At 38.0% G+C, this 13,023-nt stretch overlaps 1 protein-coding gene across 3 annotated transcripts in view; it reads left to right on the plus strand.

Annotated features, from left to right (window-relative positions):
* Window positions 1–13,023, plus strand: part of TOP2B (topoisomerase (DNA) II beta 180kDa) — a 70,312-nt gene that overhangs the window by 38,338 nt on the left and 18,951 nt on the right. For all 3 annotated transcript variants that reach the window (XM_010584344.1, XM_010584346.1, XM_010584347.1), the window contains exons 12-20: window positions 1,137–1,294; window positions 2,010–2,135; window positions 3,921–4,031; window positions 4,112–4,217; window positions 4,410–4,519; window positions 8,579–8,671; window positions 8,770–8,884; window positions 11,331–11,452; window positions 12,285–12,433. In XM_010584344.1, coding sequence (XP_010582646.1) covers window positions 1,137–1,294; window positions 2,010–2,135; window positions 3,921–4,031; window positions 4,112–4,217; window positions 4,410–4,519; window positions 8,579–8,671; window positions 8,770–8,884; window positions 11,331–11,452; window positions 12,285–12,433 — 1,090 coding nt within the window. The remainder of the gene's footprint in view (window positions 1–1,136; window positions 1,295–2,009; window positions 2,136–3,920; window positions 4,032–4,111; window positions 4,218–4,409; window positions 4,520–8,578; window positions 8,672–8,769; window positions 8,885–11,330; window positions 11,453–12,284; window positions 12,434–13,023) is intronic.

Raw genomic sequence — 13,023 nt, forward strand, 5'->3', positions numbered from 1 at the left:
CTAAAACAGCAGACTAGTATTTTTCTTGGTATTTGGATTCCACTCTGCTGATAGCATGGTAGCTATTGACACCTTTTGATACAGTGTGAATAGCTGCCTAATTTAGATTATATTAAGCTATGTGTCTGATGCAGAAGACCAAAGATGTTGAATGTAAGTTCTGTGTAATAGAAAGTATGGGGTTCTTTTTACATACCCGGTAAAGGCAAATCAAAGCACCTATTTTAAATGCCAATATATTCAAAACTATCTTATTAACAGTAGGTGAGACTCAGCCAGCTTGAATTTTTTTGCAGTCTTTCCTACCACTTGGCCTTGATAAAATAGCAAAATGGCTTAATGAGCATTTGCACCCTTGGAAAAGGGTGGGTTCCTTGTTTGAACCTGCTTATTATTTAGAACATCTATTCAACTATCGCAGTTGCAATATATAGAACATACATGTCATATCAGTTTTGAGCACGCTGGATACACAGGCATCAAAGTGCAGTGTGTCTTGTAGAATCAAAATTACACTATTAGTAAAGATTTGTTTCTTCTGTTTGAGAAATTTCTGAGAATGAATAATAAGTGCAAACATTCTGATCTTTTGAGCTTTTCTGTCAAGTTTTTCTTACAGTTGCCTGGCTTCAGCCAATGGACAATAAAAAAAGAACCCCCCCCAAAATGTAATTTAATCAGTTACATCTGAAAATATACTGTGAGGAAAGGGGAAGTGCAGAATGGGGAATAACTCCTATATATAAAGTCAGGCATGCATAATGTATGTGTGTAAAAAAACCTTGCATCTAGAAGAATGAAATGGTAAAGGTACAGAAGCAATCTGGGGTTTTTGTGCGGATGTGTGGGGACCATTACATAAGATGTGCTACCATTGCATCCCATTTTGTCTATTTTGCTCCTTGTCCATAGCAATCCATAGCGTATTGCTAAGGGCGGGCAAGGATACTCGTTCTTGTTGTGTAGTTTTAGTGGTATGGAGGGCCATCCACAAAAATAGAAATTCAGCATATTTAAATTACCTGAGGTAGAGTAGGAAGAATATTCATGACTGATGCAATTCTATTTGTTATTTGAGTTTAAAAGTTACACTTTCTGGTTTTTTTGCCTTGCTTCTACTTCTTCCTGGACTGCAGGTGGCAAACATTCCTTGGACTGCACGTTAATATTAACAGAAGGAGACTCTGCCAAATCTTTAGCTGTCTCTGGCTTAGGTGTGATTGGTAGAGACAGATACGGAGTATTCCCACTCAGGGGTAAAATTCTCAATGTTCGAGAAGCTTCTCACAAACAGGTAAGTAGCCTTGTCATTTCCTTTTAGCTGACAAATGGATATCTACTGTTTATTTTTTATTTCTAGGGTTACATCTTCATATTTTAATTTTTTTTTTTTTCATGAAAATCTTGGGGCTGGGATTCCATAAAGTACCAGCTACTTTAAAGCCTGGGATATTAAATGTAGTAGTACAGTACTGGAATGATAAAGTTCATTTTTTCACAAATGCAAGGAAATTCTGCTATGACGCATATTAGCATTTTACATGAATACTTAAAAACCCTAAAATTTTATATTCTCTCCATTGCCATGTGATTTCATTCACTCCCAATGTGGGACAGTAGCAGCAGCATTATCCCATCGCATTACTTCTGCTGCCCTCCATACTTTGTTTATAATAAGAGTCATGTTGCAGATGCCCATAGAAATATTGGAAAGAGAAGGCAGCTTTGTGAGATTACTTTGTTACGTGCACTTTTCTCCCTGCCTTCTGAACCCAAAGTGCTTTGCTCTGGTTGTAGAGGAGAAAGGGAGTGGTGCAGTCTTGAGAATTTGCATGTACAGAAGAAATATTTACAAATGTGAAGGCTGCAAGGGGGCTGGAGATAAAAAGGTTGTGAAGTTGAGGTAGGGGTGCATTGAAAAAGTAGCTATAAAGTCCACCTAAAAAAGATTGGGATATTTCTGAATTTCTGCTTTTTATACTGACTGCAACAATAACTTTTTTATACAGATTATGGAAAATGCAGAAATCAACAACATCATCAAAATAGTTGGACTACAATACAAGAAAAGCTATGAAGATCCAGAATCTCTGAAAAGTTTGAGATATGGAAAAATTATGATCATGACAGATCAGGTTAGTCTGAAATTCACAGGTTTTAATATACAGAGCTTAAAATGTGTTTTGCTGTAATTTGGTAGGTTACATTTTTGTGCATTATAACCTCTCTCTGCGTTATGACAATATGGATATATTCAGAGGGAGTCCCTAATGTGTAAGGTTCCTTTATGGGAATAATTTATGTGTTGTTTTGGTTACTCCAAATGAACAATTGAATTTTGCTGCACAGTAGCAGATGCCAAATTAATAATAAAAACACGTATAAATGGGAATGGTTTTGATAACTCAAAAATATGTTAAAAGTAAGGACAGAAGAGAACAGTAGATGTCATGTCCCAATTTCTCAGGACGACAGCTCAGGTTTGCTGATTCCCAGGTCAGAATTAAAGTGAAATGACACAAGGGATCCTTTAACTCACAAAACTCAACTTTTATTCACTCACAACAAGAATTGGCATGCTCACCACAAAAATTGGTATACTCACAACAAAAATTGGCATGAAACTACCTCGGTAAACTGTGTAACGTGCTAACCGTACATTACCAAACATATACTACAGGCCTTCCTTATCTGGGGATCAGTTCAGGGAAGACAATAAGGAGAGCCCTCCCATTGAGTCTCGAGGTTCAGAGCAGACCCCCTTGCTTTCTAGACTCCTTCTCAGAGAGGAGCTTAGTGGCGGCTGGATCCACTCCTAGTCGCAGACTTGGTCAGCGGTTTATGTCTAAAGGGATAAGGTGTAGGGATTACAGAAAAAAAGCTGGGGGGGGCGGAGGGAGAGAGGGAGAGGGAGAGAGAGGAGAAAGATTTCACCGGTCCTTGGTCCAGCATTGGTTCAGTCAGCTGAGAGGTCCAGTTCCAGTGGGTGCATGCGTGTGGGGCTTCAGTTCGTGTGTTCTTTTATCATCGTTGCCCCTCCTTCGGGTGGGCACTCAAACTCATTAGGCTAATTAGGTGTCATGCATGGTTTGTGCTTTCAGAACCTTTGGGAAATGGGTCAGTGGGCTTGGGGGTCGTTTGGGGAGTAACTTCCCCTTCCCTGCAGACATGATCTTTTGCCATGTATGGTTCGCTGCCCTGCTCAGCATATCAGAACAGCATATCAGAACATGGAGCTGTGCACCCTCCTGCGTGCCCTCCCCCCTCCCTGTCCTGTTTCTGATCTGTGCTGGTCCGCTTCTCTTCACCTGTGGTTCCTTGCTGTGCAGGGTAGGCAGAACTTGCCCCACCACAAATAAGACGTTAACTCTTTCAGTCTCTCACAGCGGATGAGGTAATATTGCTAGAAAGTCAGGGAGAGACAAGAATGCAGGCAATTATTTTTGGATAATCTCATGAAGTGTGTGTCTATTGTTCAGATTTTAGAAGTCTAGGAATCCTATGCTTTGCATATTGGTGAAGCTTTTTTATTTTTTTCCCGGAGAGGCTGAACTATCAGGCATCTTAACACCAGTGAGAACTGTGGGCCAGGCTTGGCTTTCTTCCACAAAGATTTGGCTCCATCGTGTCTGGGAGAGCTGTCTAGCTCTCAGAGAAAACATGCCAAAGAAATGTTTGAGCTGCAACTGTGCACTTGGCTTGGAAGAGATTATTATTAGCCCAGGGATAGTGCCATTCGCAGGTGGCTATTTTATACCCAGGTCCAGTTTGGAATCCAAATTAAAACTAACTGTTCCCTTCTATGTTTTCTGTCAACAGACATTGTTTTGATGTATCCAGGCCAGTGAGTGGGTTTTTTGGTGGTTTTGGGGGATCTGACATTTTATAAGATTGCCTCATGTTTGCATGTTTTGATTCAGGATCAGGATGGATCTCACATAAAAGGCTTGTTGATCAATTTTATTCATCACAATTGGCCATCACTGTTGAAACATGGTTTTCTTGAGGAATTCATCACTCCTATTGTAAAGGTATGGGTTCTATTAATGAGATTTTATGTATTACTTACAATGCAACAGAAAAGTTGATAAGTGTTTTTTGTTTTTTAAAGGCAAGCAAAAATAAGCAAGAACTTTCATTCTATAGTATTCCTGAATTTGATGAGTGGAAGAAGCATATGGAGAATCATAAAGCATGGAAGATAAAATACTACAAAGGTTTGTTTAAAAACAAATAAGTGAACCTCATGGATCTAAAAATACATAATAAATGGATGCTATGAAGTTTTATTTTTAGATGTTTTCATGATAGCATCTTCTGTAATGATTTTATAATATTCCAAGTAAAATAAAAGGGGTAAAATAATAAAACTTTTGAATGTGAAGTAACTATTTCTTTTTATTGTACAGGTTTGGGTACTAGCACTGCTAAAGAAGCAAAAGAATATTTTGCTGACATGGAAAGACATCGAATCTTATTTCGATATGCTGGTCCGGAAGATGATGCTGCCATTACACTGGTAAGAACTTATAAAAAGTGCTTCTATATGATATGGTTTAGTTTCCATTGTTTGTTGAAAACAGCATGTGAGGAAGTCCTAACAGTTTTGGCATGTTTTGTTTGTTTTGTGTGGGGTTGTGGGTTGTGGTTTGTTTTTGGTTCTTTTTTTTGTGGTTGGTTGCTTGGGTTTTCGGGGAGCGGGGGAAGGGGGAGAGGAACTGAAAAAAATACTTTTGGGAGAGGAAGAAGCTTTTGGAAAAGATTTTGAATTTTGGAATAAGAGCTTTATCCACAGTACAAAATCAGCTCTACCTTCTGCTTAGTAGCTTTGACCAATTTTGTGTGGTGTGGATATCAAGAAACATTACATTCAGACTTGCTTTTAAAGACAACATGCAAGAGTATTCTGAGTAAGGCAATAGAGCGCAACCAAATGATGTTTCATATCTACTTAGGGATCTGAATTTTGCTTCTGAGCAAATAAGATCAGACAAATATTATTTATTCATTGAGGGTGTATCAGTGTGGCATACGTGTATTCATGCATGTGTTCTACATATTTGAATTTGAAATCTTTTAGACAGTTGTGTGCAGGAAAGTACTTGTCCTTCCACAAGTTCTTTTTGAAATACAAAGTATGTAGTGTCTAGAAAGCTGTTTTCTCAAGAAATGCTTCACCTTTTATCTACTTCAATTTGCTATTTTAATTGTAGGTGATATTAGAGAGAAAAAGGGGTAGGAGAGAAAAAATAAAAATAGGAAAATACCCATCTTGGACAAGACAACTTTTTTGTTATATAACAGCTTTTTCCTTATACTGTGGATCTAGTAAAATGTTGTGGTTTTACTAACAGAAAGGTATAGTAGGTAGCTGTTCTGTTGAAGAAAACCAGCCTGGTGTCTCAGAAGTTATTTCTACCACTCATTTTACTTCTGCCCAAGATGCACTTAAATATAATCCATGTATGTGGTTCTCCATCCCAGAGAAGTGTGTTCATGTAGACAGAAAAGGAGTCTGTATATTTACGTATACATTAAACCAATTGGTGCAGAGACCCTGAACTCCCTGATTAAAATTCTGAGCTCTATTTCTGCAAATAGACTTCCTGGCATGTGCAGGACAACCAGGGGATCATGCTCAGCCAGCATGGGTTCATGAAAGGCAGGTTCTGCTTGACCAACCTGATCTCCTTCTATGACCAGGTGACCAGCCTAGTGGATGAGAGAAAGGCTGTGGATGTTGTCTGCCTGGACTTTAGTAAGGCCTTTGACAGTCTCTCATGGCATACTCCTTGAGAAGCTGGTGGTTCATGGCTTAGACAAGTGTACTCTTTGCTGGGTAAAAAACTGCCTGGATGGATGAGCCCAGAGGGTTGTGGTGAATGGAGTTAAATCCAGTTGGTGGTGGGTCACAAGTGGTGTTCCCCAGGGCTCAGTACTGGGGCCAGTTCTGTTTAATATCTTTATTAATGATCTGGACCAGGGGATCGAGTGCACCCTCAGTCAGTTTGCGGATGACACCAAGTTGGGAGGCAGGGTTGATCTGCTTGAGGGTAGGAAGGCTCTGCAGAGGGATCTGGACAGGTTGGATGGATGGGCAGAGGCCAACTGTATGAGGTTCAACAAGGCCAAGTGCCAGGTCCTGCACTTGGGTCACAGCAACCCCATGCAGTGCTACAGGCTTGGGCAAGAGCAGCTGGAAAGCTGCCTGGTGGAAAAAGAGCTGGGGGTGCTTGTTGACAGCCGACTGAATATGAGCCAGCAGTGTGCCCAGGTGGCCAAGAAGGCCAACAGCATCCTGGCCTGCATCAGAAATAGTGTGGCCAGCAGGAGCAGGGAAGTGATTGTACCCTTGTATTCGGCACTGGTGAGGCTGCACCTTGAGTATTGTGTTCAGTTTTGGGCCCCTCACTACAGAGAAGACATTGAGGTGCTGAAGTGTGTCTAGAGAAGGGCAACGAAGTTGGTGAGGGGCCTGGAGCACAAGTCTTATGAGGACTGGTTGAGGGAAGTGGGGTTGTTTAGTCTGGAGAAAAGGAGGCTGAGGGGAGACCTTATCACTCTCCACAACTACCTGAAAGGAGGTTGTAGTGAGGTGGATGTCAGTCTCTTCTGTCAGGTGTCTGGAGATAGGATGAGAGGAAACAGCCTCAAGTTGTGGCAAGGGAGGTTTGGATTGGGTATTAGGAAAAATTTCTTTACCGAGAGGGTTGTCAGGCATTGGAACAGGCTGCCCAGGGAAGTGGTTGAGTCACCATCCCTGCAGGTATTCAAAAAGCACGTAGACAAGGCACTTAAGGACATGGTTTAGTGGGCATGGTTGATGGTTGGACTCGATGATTTTAAAGGTCTTTTCCAACCTAAATGATTCTATGATTCTATATAGTCTGATATTAGAGGCCATATAACCTGTTACGGGTGATCCTCACTATTGTCTAAAATCATAGTCTGTCAATTTGGGATGAAGCTAGTCATCTGTTATACCGGGAACAACTACTGACTAGTACTGAAGCTGTTAACATAAGCTTCACTTATACTCCTACCTACCTACATTTTCTCTGCTGATAGCTATAATCCCAGCCCTAAGTTTATCTCTGGGCATAGGTGGTGTAAGATTATGGGTCCTACCAGGCTTCATGATAGCTGTAATCTAGGAAAACAAAAATTATTTCACACAGAAAATTCTTCAGCATTCTGAAGAACTCTTTTGCTAGCAAATGAAGTCTTAGAATAACAGGTTTAAGTGGAGAAAGAAAAACCCCTTTTAATTCTATTCAAGAATACATATTCGAGAATAACTTTTAATCAAACTTTCTATTCTATTAAAATAATTTTTATGCTGATCCAGCTCTTGGTCATTGGTTGCTTCAGTGATCTAGAAAAAGTATAGATATACTGAAAGGAGCCAGAATAAAATTGTAAGAATTTAGTCATGTTTTTACAAAAGCCTAATCTTAAGCCTTCAGATGTCTGACATTGTGAATTATTGAGTTTTGTTTACAAAGGAAGTCTGATGCAAATCAAGGTGATATCACTTAGTCCCTTTCTCAGAGAGTAAGTTACTAAAGTTTACGACTTATTATGTAATACCATGGTCTCCAGGGAAATGAAGACTACTCACTGAGCTCTTTGGAGTGCTCCAGTTAGAGTCCTTTAAAAAAGATGGCACTGATGACTGTCATCTTATGCAGGAGAGTCGTTGAAATCAGGACATGATGGAGTCTCTATATGTTATTTCTGGAGGAGAAAAGGCGGTACTTTAACAACTCACAAAATTTTCCCAAAGTAGTTGAAATTTTGCTTAAACCACATATTCAGTTTTTATGTATTCTTCTCTTAGTCTTCTGGAGAAGAAACTCAGTGGAGGGGAACTCTATTTCTGTAACAGGACAAAGTCTTTCAGAACATTCCTGTGTCTTTTTGTACTGATAAGTGGTTGCTTTAAAGTGATGCCTTGTCATGGTGAAGACTAAGGCCCTCAGTCAGCTGCCCTAAACTCTGGCTTAGTCTTTTCATGAAGTGTCAATTTTGTCAAGTTGTCAATTTTCTTAAGAGGACTAGGGCCAACCACTCAGGAACTGCTACAAATTATTGGCATTCTATGGCTGACAGAGTAAACAGGGCATGGAGAAGACAAGAAGAGTGGGGTATTTTTTCTAATACCTTCAGTTAAATTTCTTGTTGACAGCTGGTTATAGTTCAGTCTAAATGATGAACCCAACCTTAAAGTTAGTTGGGGAAAGATCCCAACACCTTTAAACTTGTGTGTCAAAGGACAACTCTGATGTGAAGAGAGGAATAAGAATGGTAAGATTTGTCTAAATGTGTACAGATGTTGGGAAAGTAATATACATTTAAATTATGATCAGTGAAAGATCTGTCAGTTCAAAAAACCTTGTGCAACAGTGCCCGAAAGGTCATGTGCTTGTATTGCTGTTTAGATGTAAGCATTAGTTTTATGGATTATCTTGTCCATATAAGTATTATTGAATACTTGATCAGATAGTGCAGTACACTTAAAATTCTGACTAAAGTAACATATATATGCTGATAATTTAGTGTACTTGGAATTTTTCAGGCCTTCAGTAAGAAGAAGATTGATGATCGAAAAGAATGGTTAACAAACTTCATGGAGGACAGGCGACAGCGTCGGCTACATGGCCTTCCTGAGGTGAGTCCTAAATAATAATAATAGTAAATCCAGTGGATGAGATTTAAATGTAATCTAGTTTCTGTATTGAATGAATAATGTATGTGGGTTTTTTTCAGCAATTTTTATATGGTACAGCAACAAAACATTTGACTTACAATGACTTCATTAACAAGGAGTTGATCCTTTTCTCAAATTCAGACAACGAGAGATCTATTCCTTCCCTTGTTGATGGTAAGCTGATAATTCGTTATGATTTGTTGGAACATTCCTCTTTGTTGGTTTTTAAGTCTGTGATTTGTATTGGAAATCAATGCATTCAAGTAAAGAATACAAGAACTTTTATATTTTTGTTATCATTCATATGCTAAGGAATTGCCATGTTTCTTCTGTGAGGAAGTTTAAGCTGTTGCTGTAAAGCCTTTTCACTTAACCAGACCTATTCCCTAGACCATACAAGTATTTTGTTTCTAGTCAAACCGTCAGAGAAAACAAGTCTTTTAAGTGTTGATAATAATTAAAATTCAAGTCGGCAGCTGAGTGCAGATGAAGGTGCAAATGTTTTCTCCCTTCAGTCTTATACCACAGGCAGTGTTTTAGTGGTTCTGACTTTTCCTGTAATCTTGCTAGAGTTCTGTCAATCAGGTTTGCTACCTCTCCCCTTGCAATAGCATGAACATTAAAAGAAACAGCTTACTATGCTACAGCTTCATTTGTAAAACTGTCTTTAGGCAGCATGAGGAGGAATTTCTGCCTATATTATTGTCAGTACGCATATGCTTACTAAGATATAGAAAAAAGGCCTTGAGGTTTCATAGGGGAATACAATAAAGTGCATTTATCTCTACTTCCCAGTATGTTTTTTATAGTGGGGATGGTTAGCCTTCTTCACGCTACAGACCCATACCAAAATATTCATGCAGCAAGAGCTTTTTATATTTTAGATGAGAAAGTGGGATAGGTCACAGGTGGATAGAGGTAGTAGCTTCCTGGTAGGATGGATCTCCTGCTCTGCTGCAGAATGAGGCTGGGTTAGGAATGCAGAAACATCTCTAGGGAATCGAAGAATGTCAGTCTCTGTTTCAGCTTCTCCAGACTTACTTCCTCCTATAGCTGGGTACTTGGATTAACTGGTAGTCTCTATGCAAGCACTTCATAGTTTACTGCTCTGGAGGAAGATTCACCATAGAGCTATATGTTTCAAGAGGTCATTGTTCCTTGTAACATACTCTGCGTTGACTGCTTTCTCAGAAACAGCAGAATAATTTTGCTGAAACTTAAAGAATGAACTTGCAGTAGATAACTGTTCATTTGAATTAAAGTTCTCCAAGACTGTGTCTACAGAAGCATAAGAAAATGAGAAGGGAATATATTTATTTATATATTTGCATGCATGTGTGTGTATGTAATATAATGTACATATACATATTATAATACATATTTTATATAATTGCTATCAGTGTTACATATATAATATTATGTATAACACTATACATATATAGTATATACATATATATTATTTACATTATTATACACATAATATTTTACATACTTTTTATATATATATAATTGCTATCAGTGTTTCTGCCAACTTTGGCTGTAATTCTGCATTCTGGACATGGATATGTGAACTGTTCAGCAGGTAGTACTCTAGCAATGTTCTTCAGTATCATCAGGTGATATAGAACAGGTTAGTCCAGTGGCAAATCTCAGAAAAAATGAAGAGGAAGAACATTTTGACTGTCTCTTAACAGTTACTATTTACCACTCTTACTCCTTGGTGATTTTCCTGTGTAAAGGAAATCCTCTAAGTCTGTTACATTCAATAGATCTTTGGTAGCAAAACATGATGCAGGCCCACTGTAAAGAAAGTTGGATGTTGCATATTTAAATGAAATGGAGATTGGAGTCAGTATCTTTTTTCAATTTTTGCTCTTATGTTTGACCCAGGTTAGTAATGGTAGCACATAGCAATGTTTTAGTGCACTTCAGAAATGTATGTGAATTAAAACACTGAATAGATCAACAAGCATGATCTAGACATGGTTATCAGTTCTAGTTGACATGCACAAAAAATTATGCAATCCCTTCCACACAGATGTTATACTTAGTGTGCCTAAACAATAAAAATAAATCAGAAGATCAAAGAGACTGTCTTGTTTCTTAAAACTTTGAGATCTAAAAGGGAGACAAATAACATATCTTTTGTTGAATTTTAATGATTCTTTGAGAATTGCACACAAAAAGTAAAATTTCAGAGTACTTTAAAATACATGTAAGCTACAGTCACAGTTGTCACTGCTGAATTTGTGTTGATATTCTTAGGAAAAAGATTTTGCTGAGTAGAGTGGAAAGAAACAACTCGACTTGTGGAAACTGCACATTTAGGATAAAGTTGCTGTTTATTAGATTAATGTGTTGTATGCTGCATAGTAATGACTGGCTGAAAGGGTTATTGTTTCCACTTTTCTGGTAACTTTTTCAGTTTGGTAAAATTTTTTTTGTTACTTTAGAAGAACTGAGATATTTGTTATTTTGTTAATATCACAGTGTGAATTTGTTTCCATTTAATGTTTAGGCTTCTTTTGAGAGATTAGAAATGATGATAAGGCAAAACAAGTTTATTACTTAAAAACATATGCTTGTGTATGTGTTGAAAATGGGATATTCTTCTTAATAGGTTTAAAACCAGGGCAACGCAAAGTTTTATTCACTTGCTTTAAGAGAAATGATAAACGTGAAGTAAAGGTTGCTCAGCTGGCTGGTTCTGTTGCTGAAATGTCAGCTTATCACCATGGGGAGGTGAGTATGAAGAATGGCAAAGTTGTGAGGATTTTTAGCCTGTATAAAATACTAGGTGAATGTTTACTGCATTGAAATGGCAAACCTATTGACTGTAAGTCTACTAATCACAGATTTACTTGTAAAGAAAATGAACCAAATAATATGTAGCTTAATAAGACAGCATATTTCCATTCTTTCCAAGTCTTTGAGCTCAGTGGTATCCCAAATAGTTTGTGGGTTGTGGCAAAATAGTAGATAACTAATTACCTAGGTAACTTCTAGATTCTCAAATCATAGGAATACAGGAACTATGTACTAGTACAATTTTTGTCTTAAACGAGAAATATAGTGTTTTAAGGTAAGAAGAGGAGATACTGTTCCTCAAAAAGCTGATACAGTGTTGGAACAAAGATTGCTTCTAGCTCCTGTTTTGTTTATATTTATCTGAAATATTAGCAGGAGTTGCCATATTAAGTCTCTCTCCATCCCTCCTTCTCTCCCTTTAAAAGCAATGAGTAGTAGCTTGTGCAGTAGTAAGCACAGTCAGTTTGTGCCCCTTTCATTCCTCTAGAGAAGTGCTTTATTAAAAATGGAGAAGCCCAGGGGTTTTCATAAGCATAGAATTTAAGGACACTTAAATCAGGGAGGCAATGTGGCTGTGGAAGAGGAAGCATTACGTTTTGCCAGCAGCTCTTGTAATAGGGTTACAACATTCCTTTCTCAGGGAGACTACTTTTTTGAACTTGAATTCAGGTTAGTCACACAATTTTGGGGCATTAAAAATATATTTTATTGGCTGATTAAGAAAGACTATCTCTTCGTCTTACTATGAATATATATTTTCTTGTAGCAAGCATTAATGATGACTATAGTCAACTTGGCTCAGAACTTTGTTGGAAGTAACAATGTTAATCTGCTACAACCTATTGGTCAGTTTGGTACCAGGCTTCATGGTGGAAAGGATGCTGCCAGCCCTCGCTATATTTTCACGATGTTAAGGTAAACACAAATGTAAAGCTAAACGCATGCTTTTTTAAAAAGCCTTGTTATGAAACTAAACCTTTCACAACAGTACAGGGTTTTTTTGTGGGAGAGGAATGGGGGAGGATTGGAATATTTTGAGAGAAGCTCGAATTCTGCTTTACATCTGTAAGTGTGTTCTTGCACATGGATTTTGTGCATGATTTTCCATGCATAGAAGTGCTGTGAGAATTGTAGCTTTTAAGCAATTAAACTTTGAATCATAAGGCTGAAGACTGGAAATGTAGATCACTCAGATTAGTTACTGATCTTAAATTGTGATTTCTTGCAGAAGTACCTTTCAGTTTCCCTTTTCAGTGGGAAATCTATTCAGTTTCACAATAGAAAAATGTCTTGCTACCTGGTGGTACATCCTGCAACTCAGCATAGACTTGAAAGTTGAGATGGATTCTTTTCCTTCTGGATGAGTTTCTTCATATCAAGCTAGAATACACAAACATAATTAATAATCAAGACCTAATTTAATGATGCTGATTTTTCACAGCTAATACCTTGAAATTCAGTTTGTCATGCAGAGTGTTAAAATGTGTTCCTTAATGTAAATTATA

This window comes from Haliaeetus leucocephalus, unplaced genomic scaffold (genome assembly GCF_000737465.1).
Source record: "Haliaeetus leucocephalus isolate CR32 unplaced genomic scaffold, Haliaeetus_leucocephalus-4.0 Scaffold973, whole genome shotgun sequence".
Taxonomy (NCBI): domain Eukaryota; kingdom Metazoa; phylum Chordata; class Aves; order Accipitriformes; family Accipitridae; genus Haliaeetus; species Haliaeetus leucocephalus.